Source organism: Labrus mixtus, chromosome 14 (assembly GCF_963584025.1).
Source record: "Labrus mixtus chromosome 14, fLabMix1.1, whole genome shotgun sequence".
Taxonomy (NCBI): Eukaryota; Metazoa; Chordata; class Actinopteri; order Labriformes; family Labridae; genus Labrus; species Labrus mixtus.
Window position 1 is genome coordinate 21359837 of NC_083625.1, and position 23377 is coordinate 21383213.

Below are 23377 nucleotides of genomic sequence, written 5' to 3' on the forward strand. Positions count from 1 at the left end.
GTCATACCTGATCTGTCATACCTGATCTATGTCACACCTGATCTGTCACACCTGATCTATGTCAGACCTGATCTATGTTGTACCTGATCTATGTCATACCTGATCTGTCACACCTGATCTATGTCAGACCTGATCTATGTCGTACCTAGATCGGCAGTGGGGCAGCAATAGCTCAGTGGTGGCAGTAGCTCAGTCTGTAGGGACTTGGGTTGGGAACCAGAGGGTCACCAGTTCAAGTCCCAGTGCAGACCAAATATGGAAATTGGTCTGGTAGATGGAGAGGATCCTGTTTCTGCGTGAGTGTTTATGACTAACAGAGTGTAAAAACTGACATTTTTTATTGTTGTTTACTGTTTTTTTTATTCTCGTGGGTATCAACAGTAATCAGAAATTAATTATATAAACGCACAAAACACACAGAAACACACACAGACTCACCTGTGTGAATTGACTGGGGGTGTCTGTCAAGGTAGTTGGGCAGAGTCAGACCAAAGAACATCGAGAACCCGAGAACAAATTGATTTCTGGACGAGTTCAAATCCACAAACTGCAGGTTAGACAGACCGACGGCCGTGATCATACCTGAAACACACATACACACCTGTGTCATTACCACATCACATACACACCTGTGTCACTACCACATCACATATACACCTGTGTCATTACTACATCCCTAACACACCTGTGTCATTACTACATCACATACACACCTGTGTCATCACTACATCACATACACACCTGTGTCATCACTACATCACTGACGCACCTGTGTCATCACTACATCCCTAATACACCTGTGTCATTACTACATCACATACACACATGTGTCATCACTACATCACATACACACCTATGTCATTACTACATCCCTAAAAAACCTGTGTCATCACTACATCATAGACACACCTGTTTCATCACTACATCCCATACACACCTGTTTCATCACTACATCACATACACACCTGTGTCCTTACTACATCACATACACACCTGTGTCATTACTACATCACATACACACCTATGTCATCACTACATCACATACACACCTATGTCATCACTACATCCCTAACACACCTGTGTCATCACTACATCATATACGCACCTGTTTCATCACTACATCCCATACACACCTGTGTCAGTACCACATCACATACACACCTGTGTCACTACCACATCCCATACACACCTGTGTCATCACTACATCCCTAACACACCTGTGTCATCACTACATCACATACACACCTATGTCATCACTACATCCCTAACACACCTGTGTCATCACTACATCATATACGCACCTGTTTCATCACTACATCCCATACACACCTGTGTCAGTACCACATCACATACACACCTGTGTCACTACCACATCACATACACACCTGTGTCATCACTACATCCCTAACACACCTGTGTCATCACTACCTCCCTAACACACCTGTGTCATTACCACATCACATACACACCTATGTCACTACCACATTACATACACACCTGTGTCATCACTACATCCCTAACACACCTGTGTCATTACTACCTCCCTAACACACCTGTGTCATTACTACATCCCTAACACACCTGTTTCAACACTACATCATATACACACCTGTGTCATTACTACATCACATACACACCTGTGTCATCACTACATCCCATACACACCTGTGTCATTACTATATCACATACACACCTGTGTCATCACTACATCACTGACACACCTGTGTCATCACTACATCACATACACACCTGTTTCATCACTACATCCCTAACACGCCTGTGTCATTATCACATCACATACACACCTGTGTCACTACCACATCACATATACACCTGTGTCATTACTACATCCCTAACACACCTGTGTCATTACTACATCACATACACACCTGTGTCATCACTACATCACATACACACCTGTGTCATCACTACATCACTGACGCACCTGTGTCATCACTACATCCCTAATACACCTGTGTCATTACTACATCACATACACACGTGTCATCACTACATCACATACACACCTATGTCATTACTACATCCCTAAAACACCTGTGTCATCACTACATCATAGACACACCTGTGTCATCACTACATCCCATACACACCTGTTTCATCACTACATCACATACACACCTGTGTCATCACTACATCCCTAACACACCTGTGTCATTACTACCTCCCTAACACACCTGTGTCATTACTACATCCCTAACACACCTGTTTCAACACTACATCATATACACACCTGTGTCATTACTACATCACATACACACCTGTGTCATCACTACATCCCATACACACCTGTGTCATTACTATATCACATACACACCTGTGTCATTACTACATCCCTAACACACCTGTGTCATCACTAACACACCTGTGTCATTACTACATCACTAACACACCTGTGTCATCACTACATCACTGACACACCTGTGTCATCACTACATCACATACACACCTGTTTCATCACTACATCCCTAACACACCTGTGTCATCACTACATCATATACACACCTGTGTCATTACTACATCCCATACACACCTGTTTCATCACTACATCCCATACACACCTGTGTCATTACCACATCACATACACACCTGTGTCACTACCACATCACATATACACCTGTGTCATTACTACATCCCTAACACACCTGTGTCATTACTACCTCCCTAACACACCTGTGTCATCACTACATCCCATACACACCTGTGTCATTACCACATCACATACACACCTGTGTCCTTACTACATCACATACACACCTGTGTCATTACTACATCACATACACACCTGTGTCATCACTACATCCCATACACACCTGTGTCATTACTACATCACATACACACCTGTGTCATTACTACATCCCTAACACACCTATGTCATCACTACATCCCTAACACACCTGTGTCATCACTACATCATATACGCACCTGTTTCATCACTACATCCCATACACACCTGTGTCAGTACCACATCACATACACACCTGTGTCACTACTACATCACATACACACCTGTGTCATTACTACATCCCTAACACACCTGTGTCATCACTACATCACATACACACCTATGTCATCACTACATCCCTAACACACCTGTGTCATCACTACATCATATACGCACCTGTTTCATCACTACATCCCATACACACCTGTGTCAGTACCACATCACATACACACCTGTGTCACTACCACATCACATACACACCTGTGTCAGTACCACATCACATACACACCTGTGTCATTACTACATCCCTAACACACCTGTGTCATTACTACCTCCCTAACACACCTGTGTCATCACTACATCCCATACACACCTGTGTCATTACCACATCACATACACACCTGTGTCCTTACTACATCACATACACACCTGTGTCATTACTACATCACATACACACCTGTGTCATCACTACATCCCATACACACCTGTGTCATTACTACATCACATACACACCTGTGTCATTACTACATCCCTAACACACCTATGTCATCACTACATCCCTAACACACCTGTGTCATCACTACATCATATACGCACCTGTTTCATCACTACATCCCATACACACCTGTGTCAGTACCACATCACATACACACCTGTGTCACTACTACATCACATACACACCTATGTCATCACTACATCCCTAACACACCTGTGTCATCACTACATCATATACGCACCTGTTTCATCACTACATCCCATACACACCTGTGTCAGTACCACATCACATACACACCTGTGTCACTACCACATCACATACACACCTGTGTCAGTACCACATCACATACACACCTGTGTCATCACTACATCCCTAACACACCTGTGTCATCACTACATCACATACACACCTATGTCATCACTACATCCCTAACACACCTGTGTCATCACTACATCATATACGCACCTGTTTCATCACTACATCCCATACACACCTGTGTCAGTACCACATCACATACACACCTGTGTCACTACCACATCACATACACACCTGTGTCAGTACCACATCACATACACACCTGTGTCATCACTACCTCCCTAACACACCTGTGTCATTACTACATCACATACACACCTATGTCACTACCACATTACATACACACCTGTGTCATCACTACATCACTAACACACCTGTGTCATTACTACATCCCTAACACACCTGTGTCATTACTACCTCCCTAACACACCTGTGTCATTACTACATCCCTAACACACCTGTTTCAACACTACATCATATACACACCTGTGTCATTACTACATCACATACACACCTGTGTCATCACTACATCCCATACACACCTGTGTCATTACTATATCACATACACACCTGTGTCATTACTACATCCCTAACACACCTGTGTCATCACTAACACACCTGTGTCATTACTACATCACTAACACACCTGTGTCATCATTACATCACTGACACACCTGTGTCATCACTACATCACATACACACCTGTTTCATCACTACATCCCTAACACACCTGTGTCATCACTACATCATATACACACCTGTGTCATTACTACATCCCATACACACCTGTTTCATCACTACATCCCATACACACCTGTGTCATTACCACATCACATACACACCTGTGTCACTACCACATCACATATACACCTGTGTCATTACTACATCCCTAACACACCTGTGTCATTACTACCTCCCTAACACACCTGTGTCATTACTACATCCCTAACACACCTGTTTCATCATTACATCACATACACACCTGTGTCCTTACTACATCACATACACACCTGTGTCATTTTTACATCACATACACACCTGTGTCATCACTACATCACTAATACACTTGTGTCATTACTACATCCCTAACACTGGTCCTACCTAAAGCACACCTGGACTCACCTATCATGACACATTTCACCAGGAGTGACCGGGAGTGACCGGGACTCACCGAAGAGTGTGCAGAACATTCCTCCGAGGATCGGGTCTGGTAACGAGGCGAACAGAGCGGTGAACTTCCCGACTGAGCCTAGCAGCAACATGATACCTGCTCCGTACTGCACCACCCGCCTGCTGCCCACCTGCACATAGGGTCAACAAATCAAACATCAGGATCAGATACTGACAACGGAGAATGTTGGTGGAACGACATCACGAGTTTCCATCACAGTAAACACTTTTGAAGAGAATCATTGCGAGTGAAGTGTCAAGAGTTTTTTCAGGAGTGATGATCAGCTGAACGGCCATTTTCCCCATGCTCTGTAGTCAACCACCAATAGGGAAGTAGGGTTTGGGATCAGATGCAGAGGAATGATGACTGATTGCATACCTAAAGGCCCTGACACATCAAGCAGACTGCCAAGAACTGGTGGCGACGAAGGCCACCTGTGGCGTTGGCGGGCAATACCTTTTGTCTTGGCCAAAAAGTTGCACTAGAACACACCGCAAAGACTGCAGTCAATGGCCAAACAACCATGGACGTTCTGCGCATGCACAAGGGAATAACTCTCCATGCTAGCAGGCGGCGGTAGTCTGTAATCATCATTCCAAAAAGGGGAGAGCGGAAGAGGACGAGGAAGAAGGCGGATAAATAAATCGTAGTTATGATATGAGAAGACGATTTTCTCACCGCTGTCGCTCAACACTCGTAATATACCATGATCTGATAAATAGTTGAAAATGGCGCTTGCGTTGTCAGCCCTTGGTCTTTTATTAGTGGAGCAACAATAGAAGAGGCACTTCCGTATTTCTTCTTGTGCACTGGCTCTCCTGTTTCACTTGGCTGAACAGCCAGTCAGAGAGATTCCTACCCCCAACAGCGACGGCTCCTCAGATTCAACATGTAGAGCCTGCCAAAAAAAGGCCAACTGAAGCCGACTGGTAGCAACAGAGCTAGACAGACCGCAAAAACTAGGTGGACAACCGCTCACCGACAGACTGACGGCCGACGGTCTTCTTGGTGTGTCAGGGCCTTAAGGGGCAAATTGCACAAGTCTTTGGTATAATTGCAATTGTGGGACCACGAGTTGCAGATATAAAGGAACTAGTGTCAAGGGTTTGGGAATGAGTAAAAGCAGTCTGGAGACCAGTGGCTGAGATGAAGGGACTATTCTAAGCAGTCTGGGAAATACTTGAGGTTAAAAAACTAGTTAGAGAGGTAAAAAGGAAGTCAAACAGACATAGGAACAAGGTTTAGATAGGAGTTACATCGCTCAAGAAAATGTAGGGTGTAGTTGGGGACTAAGGGACTAAGTGCACAGGTCAAGGGACTAGATGCAGAATAAAAGGGATGATTCTTATGAAAAGAGACTAGTTGCTGAGCTCCAAGGAATAGTAGCATAGGTCTTGCAATGAGTTGCAGAGGTAAAGGGACTATGAAGAGCTCTCAGTATTTGTGCACAGATTTGGAGAGCTCTGCAAATTAGTTTCAGAAATTTGGTAAAGAGTTGCAGAAATCAGGTGTTCATGATGCATTATGATCAGAAAATAGCCATTCAATCAGCGAGAAATCTCCTTGCATTTAACTCCAGGGAGTTTTCTACGCACCGTAAAAACCTGTCACAGGTGGGTGTGCCTTCATTTACCTTGGTAATGCCTAGGACGCCTATATTTGGACTGGAGGAGGTGGAGCCATTTCCAGTCCCTAAAAGCCCAGCAATAATGCAGCAGACACCCTCAGTGAAAATTCCCCTGAAATAAGCAGAAAACTTTAAACACCTGGGTGGGAGGAGCCTCTCAGGTAAGAAAACATTTCATCCTGTTCACTTCCTGTTCTACCTGTTAATGGCATGGACTGGAGGGGGCGTGGCTCCGGACAGACGAGCACAGGCGTAGTAATCACCAATTGACTCCACAATACCTGCCATGGTTGCACTCAGCATTCCTAGCACTCCGGCAACCGTTACCATCGGCAACCCCCATTGGCCTATGAGAGCAGAGACAGGAAGTCGGTATGCCACTAATCAGTCTGTAAACTCATTGGCTGTGTCCGAAATCACTCACTCATTCCCTACTCCCTATTCACTATATAGTGAGTTTAATGCAGTGGACTATATAGTGCACTCACTATATAGTGATTAAAAAACATTTCGGACACTACTCGCTTACTCGCCGGCAGCTGACAGTGACGTCATTGTTGTCGCGCATCTAAAATGTGCAGCTTAACAACGGCTGAGGATCAATAATAACGGTAAATAACGGCATGAATTTCAGTGATAACTTCTTTTATACTGAGTGTATTTTCACAAAACATTTACAAATAATAAATACATATAAAATATTGAATTTTAGATGAAATGAAACCTATTTTCTGACCAAAACTAAATTATTTATTCTCACAGAATCTGGTCTCTCGTCTGTCATCATCATCAGGACAAACTACCGTTACTAAAGCAATCTTTGACTCTTTATTAAAACTGATTATAGATTTCAGTCAAAACGCTCCAAATATGAACTTTATTGTGGTTCTGTGTTCTCGCTGGTCGTTCCTCTCCTCTCCTCTCAGAGCAGCCTAGTCGAACGCAACTCTCCGCTCGTCAATATCTTTGAACCGCAATGCATGATGGTACATGTTGCTTGGATAGAATTCAAATTGCTCACTCAGAATTTGGACAGCACTACAAAATGGCGTGTTTACTGTATAGTAAATAGGGAGTGATTTCAGACATAGCCACTGACTCTTCGTGTGAATTTTAAAATCAATTCATTTATTGATTCATTGATTGGTTGATTGATTAATTGGTTGGTTGATTGATTCATTGGTTGTTTGATTAATTGGGGAATTGATTGATTGATTGAATCATTGATTGGTTGGTTGGTTGTTGATTTTTTTGTGTTTTTTTAAGTAATTTTTTCGGCCTTTTGCCTTGTGAGACAGAAAACCCCCTTGAAAACAAGATGGTGCAGCTCAAAGGGCTATCCCTCCAATAAAAATTTCAAATTTAAATTTAAATGTTTGGAGGAGTGAGTAGTGGACGACATGCAGCAAACGGCCAAGGTCAGATTCGAACCCACATCTGCTGCGAAGGGTACTGCAGCCTCTGTAAATGGGGTGCACAACATAACCTCTAGGCTTTCGGCACCTCCCGTTGGTTGGTTGATTTATTGATTTATTGGTTGGTTGGTTGATTTATTGATTTATTGGTTGGTTGATTGATTGAATAATTGATTGTTTGGTTGATTGATTGGATGATTGATTGATTTATTGAATGATTTATTGACAGGGTCTTACAGGGGTAGGGTATTCTGAACCAGGGTGATGAAGTCATGATGTCACCGCGGGAGTCTGTCCGTGCCTTGTGTCCATAGCGATTAGGGTCGCTTGGCAACAGGTTGGTCAGAGTGAGGACGTAGCAGACCAGCCAGACCAGCATGATGGCGAGAATAATCTAAAGAGGAAGACATTTCTGATGCTTTGTATTAACAGTTTTTGTTTGTTAAAAATACTTCACAAACTGACACCAGATAGCTGACACAGGATACCTGACACTGGATACCTGACACCTGACACATGACACTGGATACCTGACACTGGATACCTGACACCAGATACCTGACACTGGATAGCTGACACCTGATACCTGATACATGACACCTGACACTGGATACCTGACACCAGATACCTGACACTGGATACCTGACACCTGATACCGGATATCGGACACTGGATACCTGACACTGGATACCTGATACCTGAAACCTGACAACGATGCCTAATATCTGACACCTGACAAATCATATTTGATTCCTGACACTAGGACCTCTCCAGGTGTAGCACAGGTAGGATCCTGACTGACTGCATCTCTCTGCCCATCAGATACCATCAGAGAAGTTATGATGTAACCTCAGAAAAGGACATGTTCAAATTACATCATTGCTGACATCATCGCCTGTTTGTTGTATGTGTTTTTTATTTACAGGAAACAATTTGAAGATCTGGACTCGTGTGGTGGTCAGGCCCTTCTTCCAGCTGTAAACGGGAACAGGAAGTGATGTTGTCCTCAGGTATTGAGCAAACAGCACGATGAGCAAAATACACCTGCAGATAGACAGACAGGTGTTCAGGCAGACAGGCAGTCAGAAGGTGAGAGAGCGAGACAGAAAGGAGTGTAGACAGGTAGACAAGTGTGCAGACAGGCAGGTGTCTCACAGTGCTGACACGCCCCAATGGGAGCCGGCCCGGTCTGCGGCGGTGCTGAACACTGATAGGCCGATCAGGGATACGGTGGGAGTGATGGTCAGAGGGCCGATGTACGTCAACAGTAAACCTGGCAACCCACACAGACCAATCAGCAGCTCCACCACACTGGACACAATGATGGCACCCTGGATCTGAATACACAAACACATCGAGACATGGCAGTCTATAACTAACTGACTTAGTTTTGTCAGTTTGTCAAAGTCGAAATCGAACCGTGTACGCCCGGATTTAGGGTGATCCAACACATAAGATTGTTACAGTGATTCTGTTCACCTGGACTGAAGTCTTATTAATGACCTGTAAACCTTTAATTATCCCCCGTTTTCATAAAATAATCAAAGTGATCATGATGACGTACCTCTCTGATGCGCGGCTGCCAGATGTGTGAGGTGTTCAGTGGGAGACTCCAGTTCCCATAAATCTCCTCTGTAAGAAACAAAAAATTACTCTGACATCATAATATATGGTGTGACATCATCATCTTGATGTTTAGTTATTTCCACATAGCTGACAGAAAAGACAGACAATCTCACCCTCACTGGGACACTTCCAGCGGTCTAGACTGAGGATGGCCTGAGCAGGAATCAGGAACGCTAACGCACTGGCCTGAAACAAAGGAAGTCTAAACAAACACACACACACACACACACACACACACACACACACACACACACACACACAAACACACACACACACACACACACACACACACACACACAAATAGTTGTAAGTCTCAAAGACTCACCTGTCTCACAGGCTCACCTGACTCACAGATTCACCTGTCTCACAGACTCACCTGACTCACAGACTCACCTTACTCACAGACTCACCTGACTCACAGACTCACCTGACTCACAGACTCACCTGACTCACCTGTCTCACAGACTCACCTGACTCACCTGTCTCACAGACTCACCTGACTCACAGACTCACCTGACTCACCTGTCTCACAGACTCACCTGACTCACAGACTCACCTAACTCACCTGTCTCACAGACTCACCTGACTCACCTGTCTCACAGACTCACATGACTCACAGACTCACCTAACTCACCTGTCTCACAGACTCACACGACTCACCTAACTCACCTGTCTCACAGACTCACCTTACTCGCCTGTTTCACAGACTCACCTGACTAACCATGCTCACCTGTCTCACAGACTCACCTGACTAACCGGACTCATCTGTCTCACAGACTCACCTGACTCCCACAGTGGTCTGGATCAGAGTTGTGAGTCCAACAGTGGTGAAAATTGTACCGATCAGCTGACTGATGGTGTTTTGGTCTTGACCGACACACATGGCCTCCGCCAGTAGAAACGGCACCGCCACTGTCCCACTAAAACAGGTGAGGTAATGCTGAAGAGGACAGGAAACAGGTGAGAAATTTCAGAAACATGATTGAAAATAGAAATTGCTCGCAGGCCAGATTTGTCTTTGCGTTTTTGGGTCTTTGAGCATTCAAATATAAAACAACAAAATGGCTCTCCGACTACTGTCTAAACCTGATGAGTCCTGATGAGTCATGATTACCTGATGATTCACCTGATGAGTCATGATTACCTGATGATTCACCTGATGAGTCATGACTCACCTGATGAGTCATGATTACCTGATGATTCACCTGATGAGTCACAATTAACCTGATGATTCACCTGATGAGTCATGATTCACCTAAGACAAGACTGTTCAAAGACAATTCACAGAAAGACAAAAAGGATGTTTTCATTAGAGACCAACTTATTATTGTCCTGACAGTCAGACCCTAAACCAGCCAGCTCGGTTGATACTGTTATTAGGTGGGGGTTGTTTCTGTATTGAATTTGAATTTATTTATTTAATAGGGACAATGCAATTTAACATAATTATAATACAAAGCATGAAACTGATGTGCTGCATGAAGAGTATATAGCTATTGCTAATTTCCAACTTGTGTCCCCAGTTGGGCCTTTGTGTATTAAATGGACAATGATGAAATCGTGAAACAGACTGTGGATCATCTTAGATTTATTCAGCCATGGTCAGACAACATAGAAACACAAAACACATGGCTGACAAAGTGCGGACCATCGCTGACCCATGCTGACCAAGATCTCACAAACATTGGCAAAGTGGCCATCATGGGCAAAGTGGCAAAGTCTTCATCTTCACAGTGTTGCTTATATTCTGCTAGAAGGTACAGCCCACAAATTCCTGGCTGCTTCAGTTCATCTCTAAAAGGCTAGAAAGAAGACATCACCTTGACTCTTAAATATCAGACATATACATTTCTTCAGTCTTAGAGTCACATTTCCTTTTCAGCAACAGACACTTGGCTCCAATCCAAATATAACTCTGCTGCTATGAGGTTTCTTACACATATGTATTACAGCTTCACAAACCTAAAAGAAGAATTACTCTGAGATGGTTGACACAATTTAAAGATATATCCACAAAAGTATCAAGATGAATGAATTCATGAAAATACAGACTAAGATATAACAACTGTCTATAACCAGTTTAAACACAGTCACTGCTATAATTAACCATTCTATAACCAGTTTAAGGACACACATTATTAAACCACTGTGATCCCAGTGTAATTCCATATTTACCTGTAGTCCCAGGAGTATACACAGGTACCAGGGTGGGACATCTTCAATGGTGTAAATCATGTCTGACTCCGCGTGATGGGATCCTATTGGCTCTTTATTTGTATTGTCTTCTTCTATTGGAAGGCCGAGCCTGCCTGTCTTGTGGCTTTGCCCCCCTGCCAGGTAATCTTGAGTCTAAGTGGACACAGACCTGATCAGGTAAATCTACATAGAAATTGAAAATAAAATGCAAACAACAACTAGAGAATACCAAGACATACCTAAAAAATATTTTCAGTCAGGATTTAGAGTCCACCATAGCACTGAGACTGCACTAGTTAAAGTTACAAATCTACTTCTAGCCTCAGACAGGGGACTTCTCTCTGTTCTCGTCCTGTTAGATCTTAGTGATGAATTTGACACCAATGACCATCAGATCCTATTATACAGACTAGAACATTTACTTGGAATTACAGGGACTGCTTTAAGTTGGTTTGAATCCTGTTTATCAGATCGATCTCAGTTTGTACATGTTAATGATAAGTTCTATATGCACACCAAAGTTAGCCATGGAGTGCCACAAGGTTCAGTGCTTGGACTGATTCTCTACATTATATATGCTTCCTCTGGGTAATATTATGAGGAAACTCTCCATAAATGTTCATTGTTATGCAGATGATACTCAGCTTTACGTATCAATGAAGCCTGATGGCACCAATCAGTTATGTAAGCTAGAAACGTGCCTTAAGGACGTTAGGACCTGGATGACCAGAAATGTTTTGCTACTTAACTCAGAGAAGACTGAAGTTATTGTGCTAGGCCCTAAAAACCTCAGAGAGACTTTTTCTAGTGATTTGACTGTCCTTAGTGACATCAGCCTGGCATCTAGCACCACTGTTAGGAATCTAGGAGTTCTATTTGATCAAGACATGTCCTTTAACTCTCACATAAAACACTTTTCAAGGACAGCCTATTTTCACCTTCGTAATATATCTAAGATCAGGCATATCCTGTCGCAAAACGAAGCAGAAAAACTAGTTCACACATTTATTACCTCCAGGTTGGAATAATATGGAGTTAGATCAGTCTCAATATTCACAAATGCACACAGAAGGATTCACAAATGTATTTCAATGCACACACAAATATATTGAATTCTATATAAATGTAAAACAAATCCACAAATAAAAAAATAAGATTCACAAATGTATTTCTGATTCACACACAAATATTTATAGTTTTGTATATATGTAATAGAAATACACAAATATATAAACTGTTCAGTCTGCATTTACAAACTGTTTGTCATTTATGAACCTCACTGCATTTGTATGTGGGATTTTTGAGACTCCCCTGCCATGGTTAGATTCACAAATGCATTTTTTTCAGCAGGGAAATGTCTGTAGCCAATCAGATGTCTCCTTCCTATTCAGCCAGCATAGATGTGGATCTGTGCTGTGGTACTGTTGTGTTATGTTGTGTGTACATTGTGTGATATTTACCTTCTGTTCAGTCCAGACAAAATGACCTACAAAGACTTTAAGATATTTCAAACACAATATTCAATCAATAAATAATAATCATTTACCTTACAGTCTTCCTCCATGTCTGACTTCTAGGACGATTGAGCCCCTAATACTGAAGAGAGAGAGAGAGAGTTAGATGGAGAGAGAGGGAGAGGGAGAGGGAGAGGGAAAGAGAGAGAGAGTGTTCCAGGTGAAAGTCCGCAGAGATTAACCGCAGATTATTAACACACACAAACACGAACAAACACACACACACACACATACATACACACACGCACACAGACACACACACACATACACACATGCACACAAACTCACACGCACACAGCAACATGTGACAGAAACTTCTCACCTGTACAGTTGACTCACTCAAACAGCAGTTTGAGGTCAGGTTGACCCTGGTTATTGATTATTACCTGTTGATTGTACTCATTCAGCGGTTTTAAGATGTTTTTCAGGTAAGCACCTGCTCACCTGTTTGATAGAGACAACGGTTATTCACTTCCTGTCCACTGGTATGCTCAGGTGAAGCTTCACCACTCCCTGTTAAGGCTGTTTGCGACTCTTTGGTGAGTTCAGATGTCAGGTGATCTCCACATGCGTCATCATGGTGTTTTTTTTTTTTTTCATCACTTTGATATTTGATGTTTTAATTTTGTCTAATTTAAAACTTCAGCATCCGTCTCTGCTCAGTGATCAATATTAAACACAAACAGGACACGTGTTTCACTCATGCAGCCTTTTAATTTCATTTAAACACAGATAACAACTTCAATTCATGTTTTCTGTTTCTTTTCACACTTTTTCATAATTTTGATGGAGGACGGAGTGACCTTAAAGATTCTTCAGAGAACCAGTTGAGACCAGTTGAAACCAGTATAGACCAGTTTAAACAAGTTTATAAACCAGTTCAGACCAGTTTAAAACAAGTTCATAAATCAGTTCAGGGGTGTCATTTATAAAAGAGTGCATAGAATCCATTCTAAAAGTGTGCGTGCCCCAAAAACCCGGAAATGGCGTGCGCACAAAATAATTCAGATTTATAAAACCGTTCGTACGCACACCTGCAGGCAATGTTCCCTTTTATCACGATCCACCTGGAAATGTGCACACGTAGATTAGCCCCATGTTCCGCCCTCTACACACCCTCTACATGCCCTGTTGATCAGGTGTGTTGGATCAGGTGTGTACGATCACAGGTGTTTTGATCAGGTGTGATGGATCAGGGGCACGTTTCTGAAAGAAGGTTTTGTGCAAACTCTGAGTCCGTTAACCCTGAAATGAGGGAATCTCTGGGTAATCCATTTCAGAGAGGGAAGTCACTCAAACCCGAGAAAGAGGGGTAACTCCAGCCCGTTCCAGAGGGAGAGATAACTTTACCTCTGAATCTCTTTCACCACTTTTCTCTCCTTTTGAAATCTGCTGATCTGGAACCGAAAACTCAGAGTTTCCCATCTGAGAGTAAATCAACTCAGAGCTCAGGGTTAGACTGAGGGTTTGTTGAACCTTCTTTCAGAAACGGGCCCCAGGTGTGTTGGATCAGGTGGGAGATTATTTTATCTGCAGGTTTTTACAAACTGAACTTAATTTTTTTCTCATACATTTTTAAAGCTGAAAATAAATTTAATTTCAAACCAGTGGAATAAAAACAATGAGCCTCGTTTTCATGTTTAATTTGTATTTTATATATCAACAGCTGGAGAAGGATAAAAAGTACCTGGAAAAGTAAGAGCTGCCAGTTCTGTTTCTACACCTGAAATAATAACCAATAAACTTATTGAAGCCCCTCCCCAACGACATACAGGAGCTACAGGCTAGTTAGCATTGTGTTTGAATGTTCTCACAATAAGAGCTAATGCTAACGCTAACACACTCAAATAAGACCTTTACCAACTTCCTGTTAGTGCAGGAAACAGCCCTGCGGGCTGCTAGCTGATTCTTGGGGGCTTTTATCACACTGTCAAAAGCTATGCTAACAGATTCCTTCCAATGCAATTCTTTACTAAGCTATGCTAACAGTTTCCCCAGTTTGTGTTTTATTGCTAAGCTATGACAACAGTTTCTCCTGTTTATTTTTGTGCTCTGCTATGCTAACATGCCCTGACTCTATGTTGCAGGTGGACATCGGAGAGACAGTCGTGAGGTCACCAGGTGAAAAACACTGAAATGTAAATCTATGAGTTGATTGGTAAGTGATTAATGATCTGATTTCTGATTGGACAATGCATAATAAATCAAGTGATGTCTGAGTCTGGTTTCCATTGACATTTTCATTGATTAAAACTGATGGATTTGTTTCCTGTTTTTTTTTTTTAAATATAAACTTTATTTAAATAAATATCCGTCCATGTGACTGATCGTCAGCTGACCTGACTCCGCCCACTGCACCTCAGCCAATCACAGAGCTTCATTCTGAGTGTCAGCAGCTCTTCAGAGTTGTGCTACAGAGAGAGAGAGAGAGATGTCATTGATGATGTCATCAGTAGAAATCAAAGATCACTTCCTGTCTACTAAATTAACTGTGATAACAAAGTTCATGTTCAGCTGTTTGTGATAACATAACAAGGTCAGTGATGTCACATCACGATGACCTGTCTGTGATTAGATCCTTTGACGACATCCTCAGAAACACACACAATTTAATTATTCATATTTCTTAATGCTGCATAGATTCAAAGTGTTTCAGTTCCTTTCACTTGATAATCTACTTAGACAGTACCTAATGTATATCCCAGTATTTAGTCAGTACCTAACGTGTAGCCCAGTATAGGATACATAAATATATATATACGGTATATATTTATATGTAAATATAAACCCTATATATCTCAGTATTTAGACAGTACCTAATGTATATCTCAGTATTTAGTGAGTAGCTGCTGGTATTTTCCCACTCTCATTATCAGAGATGTGTCTACCTAAAATCAGCAACATGTCATGTTAAGTTGAAATCGTATTCTTTTTGAATAATTTCACTTCTCTTTTGAGTCTTTAATGGTTTAAAATCTCTGAAGTTTCTGACTGAAGAGAAAATGTAAACGTTGTTGCTGGTATTTTGGGTAGAAACAGCTCAAGGACCCATTTACCAAACATCTGTTTGCAGGTGAGAAAATCTGACAGCCAGTTTTCCACTGTGAATCTGACAGAACCCACCACAGAAGAAGAAAGAGTTCAAATGACGACGATTCAGAGAGAAGTTTGACAGTTTTTTAATAGATTTAAAACATGAGAAAAAAGAACATGTACACAGGTTTCTGTTATTTTGTCCCAACAGTTTTAGTTCAGGATCTCTGATCTGCAAACAGACGGTAAAAAGAGTCTGACAGCTGAAACTACAAACAGCAGAGAGGGAAAATCCACCTTCATCATCATGAGAGCAGAGCAGCTGTCTAACAGTCAGTGTGTCCTACCTGTCCTACCTGTCAGCATCTTGTGGACAAACTGAGGCACAGAGTCTCAAACAGAGTGAGACATCACTATATTGTCTAAATAAAACATCTCTAAGCTTCTGATTTGTGTTTTTGTTTAATCGATTGATATAACTGATCAGCGTCTGAGGATCAAAACATGGCTCACATCTGGACCCTGTGTGGGACCCCGGCCTCAGTTTGAACAACACTTTGTTTTCACAGTTTAGAAAAAAGTTCATTCCTCATCAGAACCAGAGGAACAACAGGAAGTGACACATCAGCGAGGCACTATGTTCCACAGTGCCGCCATGCACAAAACACACAAACAAACAAACACGGACGACGATCGAACCAGAACAACGGGTTTTCTTGGTTTGATTCCGGAGTGAGAAATATCAGAAAAAAAGAACTGAAAGCCTAGCTTAGCATGTTAGCTGAGCTTAGCAATGATAATAAGACTAACATTGCTTAGCTAAGCTAATCAGAGGATAACATAACTGATGCTGTAGATGTGTGACATGATCATGATCAGTGAGCACTGTCAGCCAATCAACTGTCAGGCTGGAAGAATGAATCTGAAGTTACCCAGAATGCACTTGGGTAGCAACATACAGTCAGTTGACATCAATATGACATAATCAGAGTCAGTAAACTGATGGAAATGTTATGTCGTGAAAGTGACGGAGAGTGGAACCTTTGCTGCTGGCTGACACCTGTCTAAAACTAAGCCCCGCCTACTGCCCCACTGAACACTGACAGGTTAATCAGAAGCTCCGCCCCTCAAAACAGGAAACAGAATAAGAAACAGAAAACATTGTCAGTCTGTCTGTGTCTGACCCACAGACAGTTGTCAGTCTAGATGTGTGGGAGGGTGCTTGTCTGGGGGGCGGGGCATATCTGGAGTGGTGGGGAGGGGGAGGGGCGCTTCAACAAGACAGCTCATGCTACGTCTCAAACTGTGTGAGCAGCGCTCTGACTTCAGGTGTCAGCTGTTTGGCGGCACTGGCGGCTTCAGCTATGGCCCTGCGGTACGGCCCTTTCCTCTTCCTGTCAAAGCGTGACTGGAAGCTCTCGAGGAAGGGCGACAGCTGACCGAGCGGCAGGAAGGAAGTAGTTGGGGAGCCGAACCAGGAGACGCGGGCCTCCTGCCGCACAGCCAGCCCCGTGTCACCACGCCGTGCAACCGTGATGCCGAGGATGCGTGCCGGCCACCAGGGGAAGCCGTAGATCTTTGCCCACACAATGTCGCCGACGCACACGGTGCGACCGTCAGGGAGTGAACATTTGGAAACGAGCTTCGAGAAGACGGAGGAGGACGAAGAAGACGAGGATGAGGAGGACGAGGTGGAGGACTTCCGACGCCTCTTAAATTCAGCGCCCTCCTCATCCTCCTCCTCTGCGCCCGCTTGCATCTCTTCACACTCGGCTCTGAGGGGAGGGGGTGTGTGGGAGGAAGACGAGGGGCACAGAGGTCCTAAGGAGGAGGAGGAGGAGGAGGGCGGGTCTCCAGGAGGGGGAAGGTCAAAGGTCTCTGTGGAGCTGCACTCTGAGTGGGAGGAGTCCAGGGAGGAAGAGGAAGAGGAGGCAGGGGGAGGATCCTCTACCTGCACTTTATCTCCTCCCCCTATCTGCTCTGCCTCCCTCTCCTCAGGGGGGCCGAGCTCCTGAGTCACCATGGCAGTGCACGCTAGAGGAGGACATATTACTGCAGGAGGGAGCGGGGCTGTGGAAAGTGGGGTGGGGGCGGAGCTAAGACCAGGTTTGGGAGGCGATGCCCGAGCACTCTGTTTGGGAGGGGAGGAGGAGGGTGCTTGGCCGTCGTCGGTACGGTACCTTTGTGGTTTGATGCGCATTCTAGGCGGGAGTGGTGAGCCCGAGCTAACGGGTGCGGAGCTGAGGTGCTGCAGGCGACGGGTGAAGTGGACCTTCTGGTTGTGGTCCTGCAGGGCAGCAGCTCGGGTCACTGCCTTAATCCTGTCCTGGTCGTGGTTGTGGGTCTGGTTCATGTTCTGGTTGTGGTCTTTGGGCCTGCGGGGGGGCGGGGCCAGGCGTGGGGGAGTGACCAGCTTGTTGAGGACTGCGCGTGTTTTGGAGCGGTCGACAGCAGAACGTTTGTCCAGAACCTTCTTTGAGTTCAGACACATTCTGCTGGAGGCTGCTGAGTCCACACCCCTTAGAACGCGGCGAGCTGAAGTTGATGATGATGTCACACGTAATGCTGATGAAGGCCGGCGGTCAGCAGCAGGACGTGACGCCCTGTCGTCAGTCTTCAGTCGTTTGACCTCAGAGGAGATAGGCCCCTCTGCCGGTCGCCGCCGTCGGGACGCCTCCTCTCCCCTCAAGTCAACCGCACTGCGCCGTGCCTCCCTGTGTCCCCCTGATGCCACCACACCTTTGCACTTGTCACAGAGCACCTGACGGGGGCGGAGCTTGATGGCGTTCATGATGGACGTGGGCTCCTCGCAGCGATAGCGCCGCTTCAGTCTCTTAATCTTGCGCGGCAGGGGCTGAGGTAAGGCCTGGTTGTATGTGTCCCTGATGAACAGAGGTGGGGGATATGGTGCCCCCTCCTGGAACAGCGGTGGCGGTTTGGAGGTCCAGGGGTGATGGGGGGTAGTGACCTCTTCCTGTTTGACAGAATGGTTGTCAATGGCAACCGGTGGTGACGGCACTGAGAGCTGAGGTCCACTCCGGTCATCTCGTCTGGGAAACATGGTGATGGGGATACCATACGGTCCGAACCTGCACACACACACACACACACACACACACACACACACACACACACACACACAGACACACACACACAGACACACATTTTAATACAGTGAAATCATCACTGATGGGCTCTCAAATGAATTGTTCTTCTCTACTTTAAATCAGCAGCTACACAGGAAGCTGCTGTGTGCTGACACCATGGAGGAATCCTGCTACAGCAGAACTTACAGTTTCAGAGAAGAAGAACTGATATCAACAGAGGAAGCTAACAGAGGACATTAACGTAGAAGCTAACACATGACGCTAACAGAGGAAGCTTACAGGTTAAAGACGTCCTGCACTCAAAAACAAACATCTTTTTCCTCTCTGCTTCATGTCCTGTCGATGAAGCCATACAGGCTGTTGGATTATTGTCAAAGTTTCTTTACGAATGTAAATGGATTTTTTTTAAATGAAATTGAGGAATTATAAATGAAGAGACACTTCAGCCTATCATGACCAGACTCTGAACATGGGATTAATTCATCGGAAAGACCAGCAGAAACCGGACCCCAGAGACACAGGTCCTTAAAGTGAAAAGAGTCTAAGTCCAAGAAGGCGTGTCATACTGTGGAAAAGAGACCTGACATTAATCAGATATGAAAACTAATTCACAGCTCTAATAATTCAGCCGATCGTCTAAAAGTAAAACAACAGCTGGACAAAGGAGAACGTCAGATGTGATCGGCTTCAAGGTTCATTGAACTCTTTGACACAAAATAACCCAGAACCACTACAGATCTTTACAATATGTTTGGTTACACACATCTTAGCTTGTGATTTTTGATTAATTATTATTATTATTATTATTATTATTATTAATAATCCCAGAGGGGAAATTCGGGTTTACACTCTGTTATTTATAGGGACATGCTTCTTAACACAGAGGCCCGAATCCCACACATGCACCAACAGGACCTGTGGACAGTGGAGAGGTGTCAGAGTGATGTCAGAGTGATGTCAGAGTGGGCTGCTACAAGCTGCTATGCAGAGAGAGTACCAGAGCGGTTGGGGGTTTGGTGTAGCGCTGGGCAATAAATCAATTTTTTTGGATTAATTAAAATTTATGGTTTTGGACTATTTAAAAAAACATGAAAATTGATTTTTACTTTAACATGGATAATTATGGTAAACAACCTCCGCTACTTCTCTGGGCTCCCGTAGTCCATAGTAACGCCCCCTCCCCTGGAAAGTTGTCTCTCAAACTAGTGAGTGAAAACGTCAACATGGCAGCAAGCGCTAATAACAGTGAGAAGTTAGTTTCCAAAAAAGACCCCGTCTCATCAGTCGTCTGGAAGTAGTTCGGTTTTGCGGCGTCCGGCCTCAAGCAAACCGCTGTCCGATGTAAAGTCTGTCTAAAGTCTGTCATAGCCTAAAGCAGCAGCACAAACAGAGACATGCAGCCGAGTGGGAGAAGTGTGTGACCCATCGAGCACAAGACCGCGACAGTCCTAAAACTTTGTGATTCTTTGTTAGGTTGTGATGTCACATATGAGTAACACGTGACGTTCTGCAATACGGTCGGAGAAAGTGTTTAATAGTAGAGTTTACTCTGGCTGCTGTTTGCTAATGTTAGCATCTTAGCTCAGGTTTGGCTCTGCCGTCTGTCGTTGTGTTTAATCACTTCTCTGTGAAGCGTACAGACGGAAGAACTTCTGGAAAGGACTGTATGCTAACTGATGAGCTAACGTATGCTAACTGATGAGTTAACGTTACTCTTGTGAGAGGTTCAACATTTACACATGTGCACGGCGAGCACGGTGTGTGACGTTACCAGAGAAGATTAGCCTTCTTACATCCAAAACGGGGACGGAGAAATGTTTAAGTTTTGTGGAAGAAGGTCAACGAGCTGATGGCGTCATGGAGAACAGCTGGAGTGGACCACAGATGTTTGAAGAAGGAGTAGCAGGATAGACGGCTGATTATCTACGTGTGGACCGAGTGTGAAAACACACCCACGAACAGGAAATGTTTGGCTCGACGCCAGTCTGAGTTTAAGGGTAAAAACATTTTTTCTGCAGGTAATCGATTCTCGCTCCTTAAAGGGATACTTCACCCGTTGAAACATGAATCTGTATTGACATTGGGTCATATATGTAGTAGAAATATGAAAGACATTTTGAAGTTGGTGCCTTCTTGACCGAGGAAAGGCAGAAAGTGTCTTTTTGGCTCATGTGGATTAAAGACAACACCTCCCAGAATGCACGGCACCGCAGGCCACTCCCACTGACGCTAGGGTGCTCTATTTACATCCATAGGATGTCCATAGGCAAACAGTGAGAGCAACGACACCACCAGTCAGCCCCAGCTCGCTGCAGCAGCCGAGGCACGACCTTCAAAATCCCCTTCATCCATATCAGTTTGAAGTTGAAACATATTTTTTTCACCATTATCAGATTTCTCCATAGAGCCTGTTAGCATAGCTTACAAGCAATATGGCGGATGTTAAATTTCATTTTTGGGAGTGAGGTCCCACCCACTGATCTGTGATTGGTCGGTAGCTTCAGTGGTCGAAAATATGAGGAACTAGTGATGTAGTTTCACCCCGCTAACCACAGCAGCCGCCGATGATGCAAAATGACGATTTTTGCGTCATCAGAAGCTCCTTTTGCAGACTTAGAAATACAAAGATTTCCCGTCTCAGGGGGAAATGAGGGAGTGATGCATGACCTTTCAAAAATACTACCAGGTTTCTGATGATACCTGGATGATAATGTGTGTGTGTGTGTGTGTGTGTGTTTGTGTTTTTTTACCTTTTACAAACGTCCATCAGAACACCTGAGAACACCTTCTCTCCCAACCGGAAGGACACCACCAGGGCGTCATCGATGACGTGATCCAGACAGACCCGGACCTCGGACCCGGGGCTCAGGTCTTTAACGGAGGGTCCGGGTTCTGGTCCGGGCTCGGTGGAGTCGGGCGGCCCGCAAACCGGAAGCTGCTCTGACTCGCGCGCCTGGTCTGGACTGTCCGGGACCAACAGCAGGCCGTCCTCCGCAGTCCCTTGCATGAAATCCGGTTGTACCCTGTAGCCCCGTTCCCGGCCCGGTTCCGTCCGGTTCGTCTCCCGGTTGGTGGTCCCGTTAGTGGTCGGCTCCGCCGGTTCGTCCAGGGACAGTCCGGCCTCGGTTTGAGGCGGCGGGGCCGGGAGAGAGTGCAGGAAGACGGCGGGGGGCTGTGGATCAGCCCGCAAGCTCCGGGACACATTACCACCGCCCTCCGGTTCTCCCAGGAGTCCCGGAGAGAACAGGTCTGTACCGTCCCGATCCCCCGGCAGGTTCTGGACTACATCCCCGGGATCAGCGAGCTCTTTTCCCGCCGCGGGCCGAGGCTCTGGCCCGACATGGCGGCGCTCCTCCGCCTCGGCTCCATCCTCCACCCGGGACACGACCAGCTCGACGGCGGCGCCCGACTCCCGCGGCACGGGTGCCTCCAGCGGGGCTACTCTAAGTCCGGGTGACGCCGGGTCCTGGTCTAACGGGCCCTCGTTGTCGGTTTTTGTTGTCGGAGGAACCGAAGCAGCTCCTGGCTCTGCAGCCACGGCCGCCATTTTCTTCCGCTGTGCTGCCGAGCAGCCGCTTGCCCCGCCTTCCCACAGCACAGCCAGTCGCGCAGGCGCCCTGTCATTGCCTGTAGCTTCTGTCACTCAAATGAAACGAAGAAGAGCGTGTCTCTGATTGGACAAAACTGACTAGGACTTTAGATCGCGAGGCCGCCGCCAGGGGGAGCTTATCTTTAGAGAAACAAAAACACCAGGAGTAAAAAAAATCAGTTAATAAATTAATATTTAATAATTTAATATGGCATCAGTTAAACAATAAACACATCAACAATAACTTAAATATAATCTTTATTTATTCTATAATAACACTAACCCACAGCTTTCCAGTGGGCGGTGCTGCATGAGATTACTGCGCT

The 23377-nt window shown here is 44.7% G+C and overlaps 2 protein-coding genes across 3 annotated transcripts in view; both read right to left on the minus strand.

Annotated features, from left to right (window-relative positions):
* Positions 1-13751, minus strand: part of slc23a1 (solute carrier family 23 member 1) — a 15245-nt gene extending 1494 nt beyond the window's left edge. The window contains exons 1-13 of one of the 2 annotated variants that reach the window (XM_061055772.1): positions 13645-13751; positions 13355-13404; positions 11788-11961; positions 10395-10552; positions 9726-9814; positions 9551-9618; positions 9142-9323; positions 8910-9030; positions 8224-8380; positions 6771-6918; positions 6578-6683; positions 4945-5074; positions 439-582 (exon numbers count right to left, since the gene is read on the minus strand). In XM_061055772.1, the coding sequence (XP_060911755.1) occupies positions 439-582; positions 4945-5074; positions 6578-6683; positions 6771-6918; positions 8224-8380; positions 8910-9030; positions 9142-9323; positions 9551-9618; positions 9726-9814; positions 10395-10552; positions 11788-11961; positions 13355-13372 (1495 nt within the window). In that variant the 5' untranslated portion in view covers positions 13373-13404; positions 13645-13751. Of the gene's footprint in view, positions 1-438; positions 583-4944; positions 5075-6577; positions 6684-6770; positions 6919-8223; positions 8381-8909; positions 9031-9141; positions 9324-9550; positions 9619-9725; positions 9815-10394; positions 10553-11787; positions 11962-13354; positions 13481-13644 lie in introns of those variants that run through there. The other variant, XM_061055770.1, reaches the window with a different exon arrangement.
* Positions 13752-16485: 2734 nt separating this feature from the next.
* Positions 16486-23052, minus strand: pwwp2a (PWWP domain containing 2A). Its single transcript, XM_061055764.1, has 2 exons — positions 22213-23052; positions 16486-19444 (listed from the first exon to the last, which is right to left on the minus strand). The coding sequence occupies exons 1-2, from the start codon at positions 23007-23009 to the stop codon at positions 17647-17649; spliced, it is 2595 nt and encodes an 864-aa protein (XP_060911747.1). The 5' UTR covers positions 23010-23052; the 3' UTR covers positions 16486-17646.
* Positions 23053-23377: the final 325 nt, after the last annotated feature.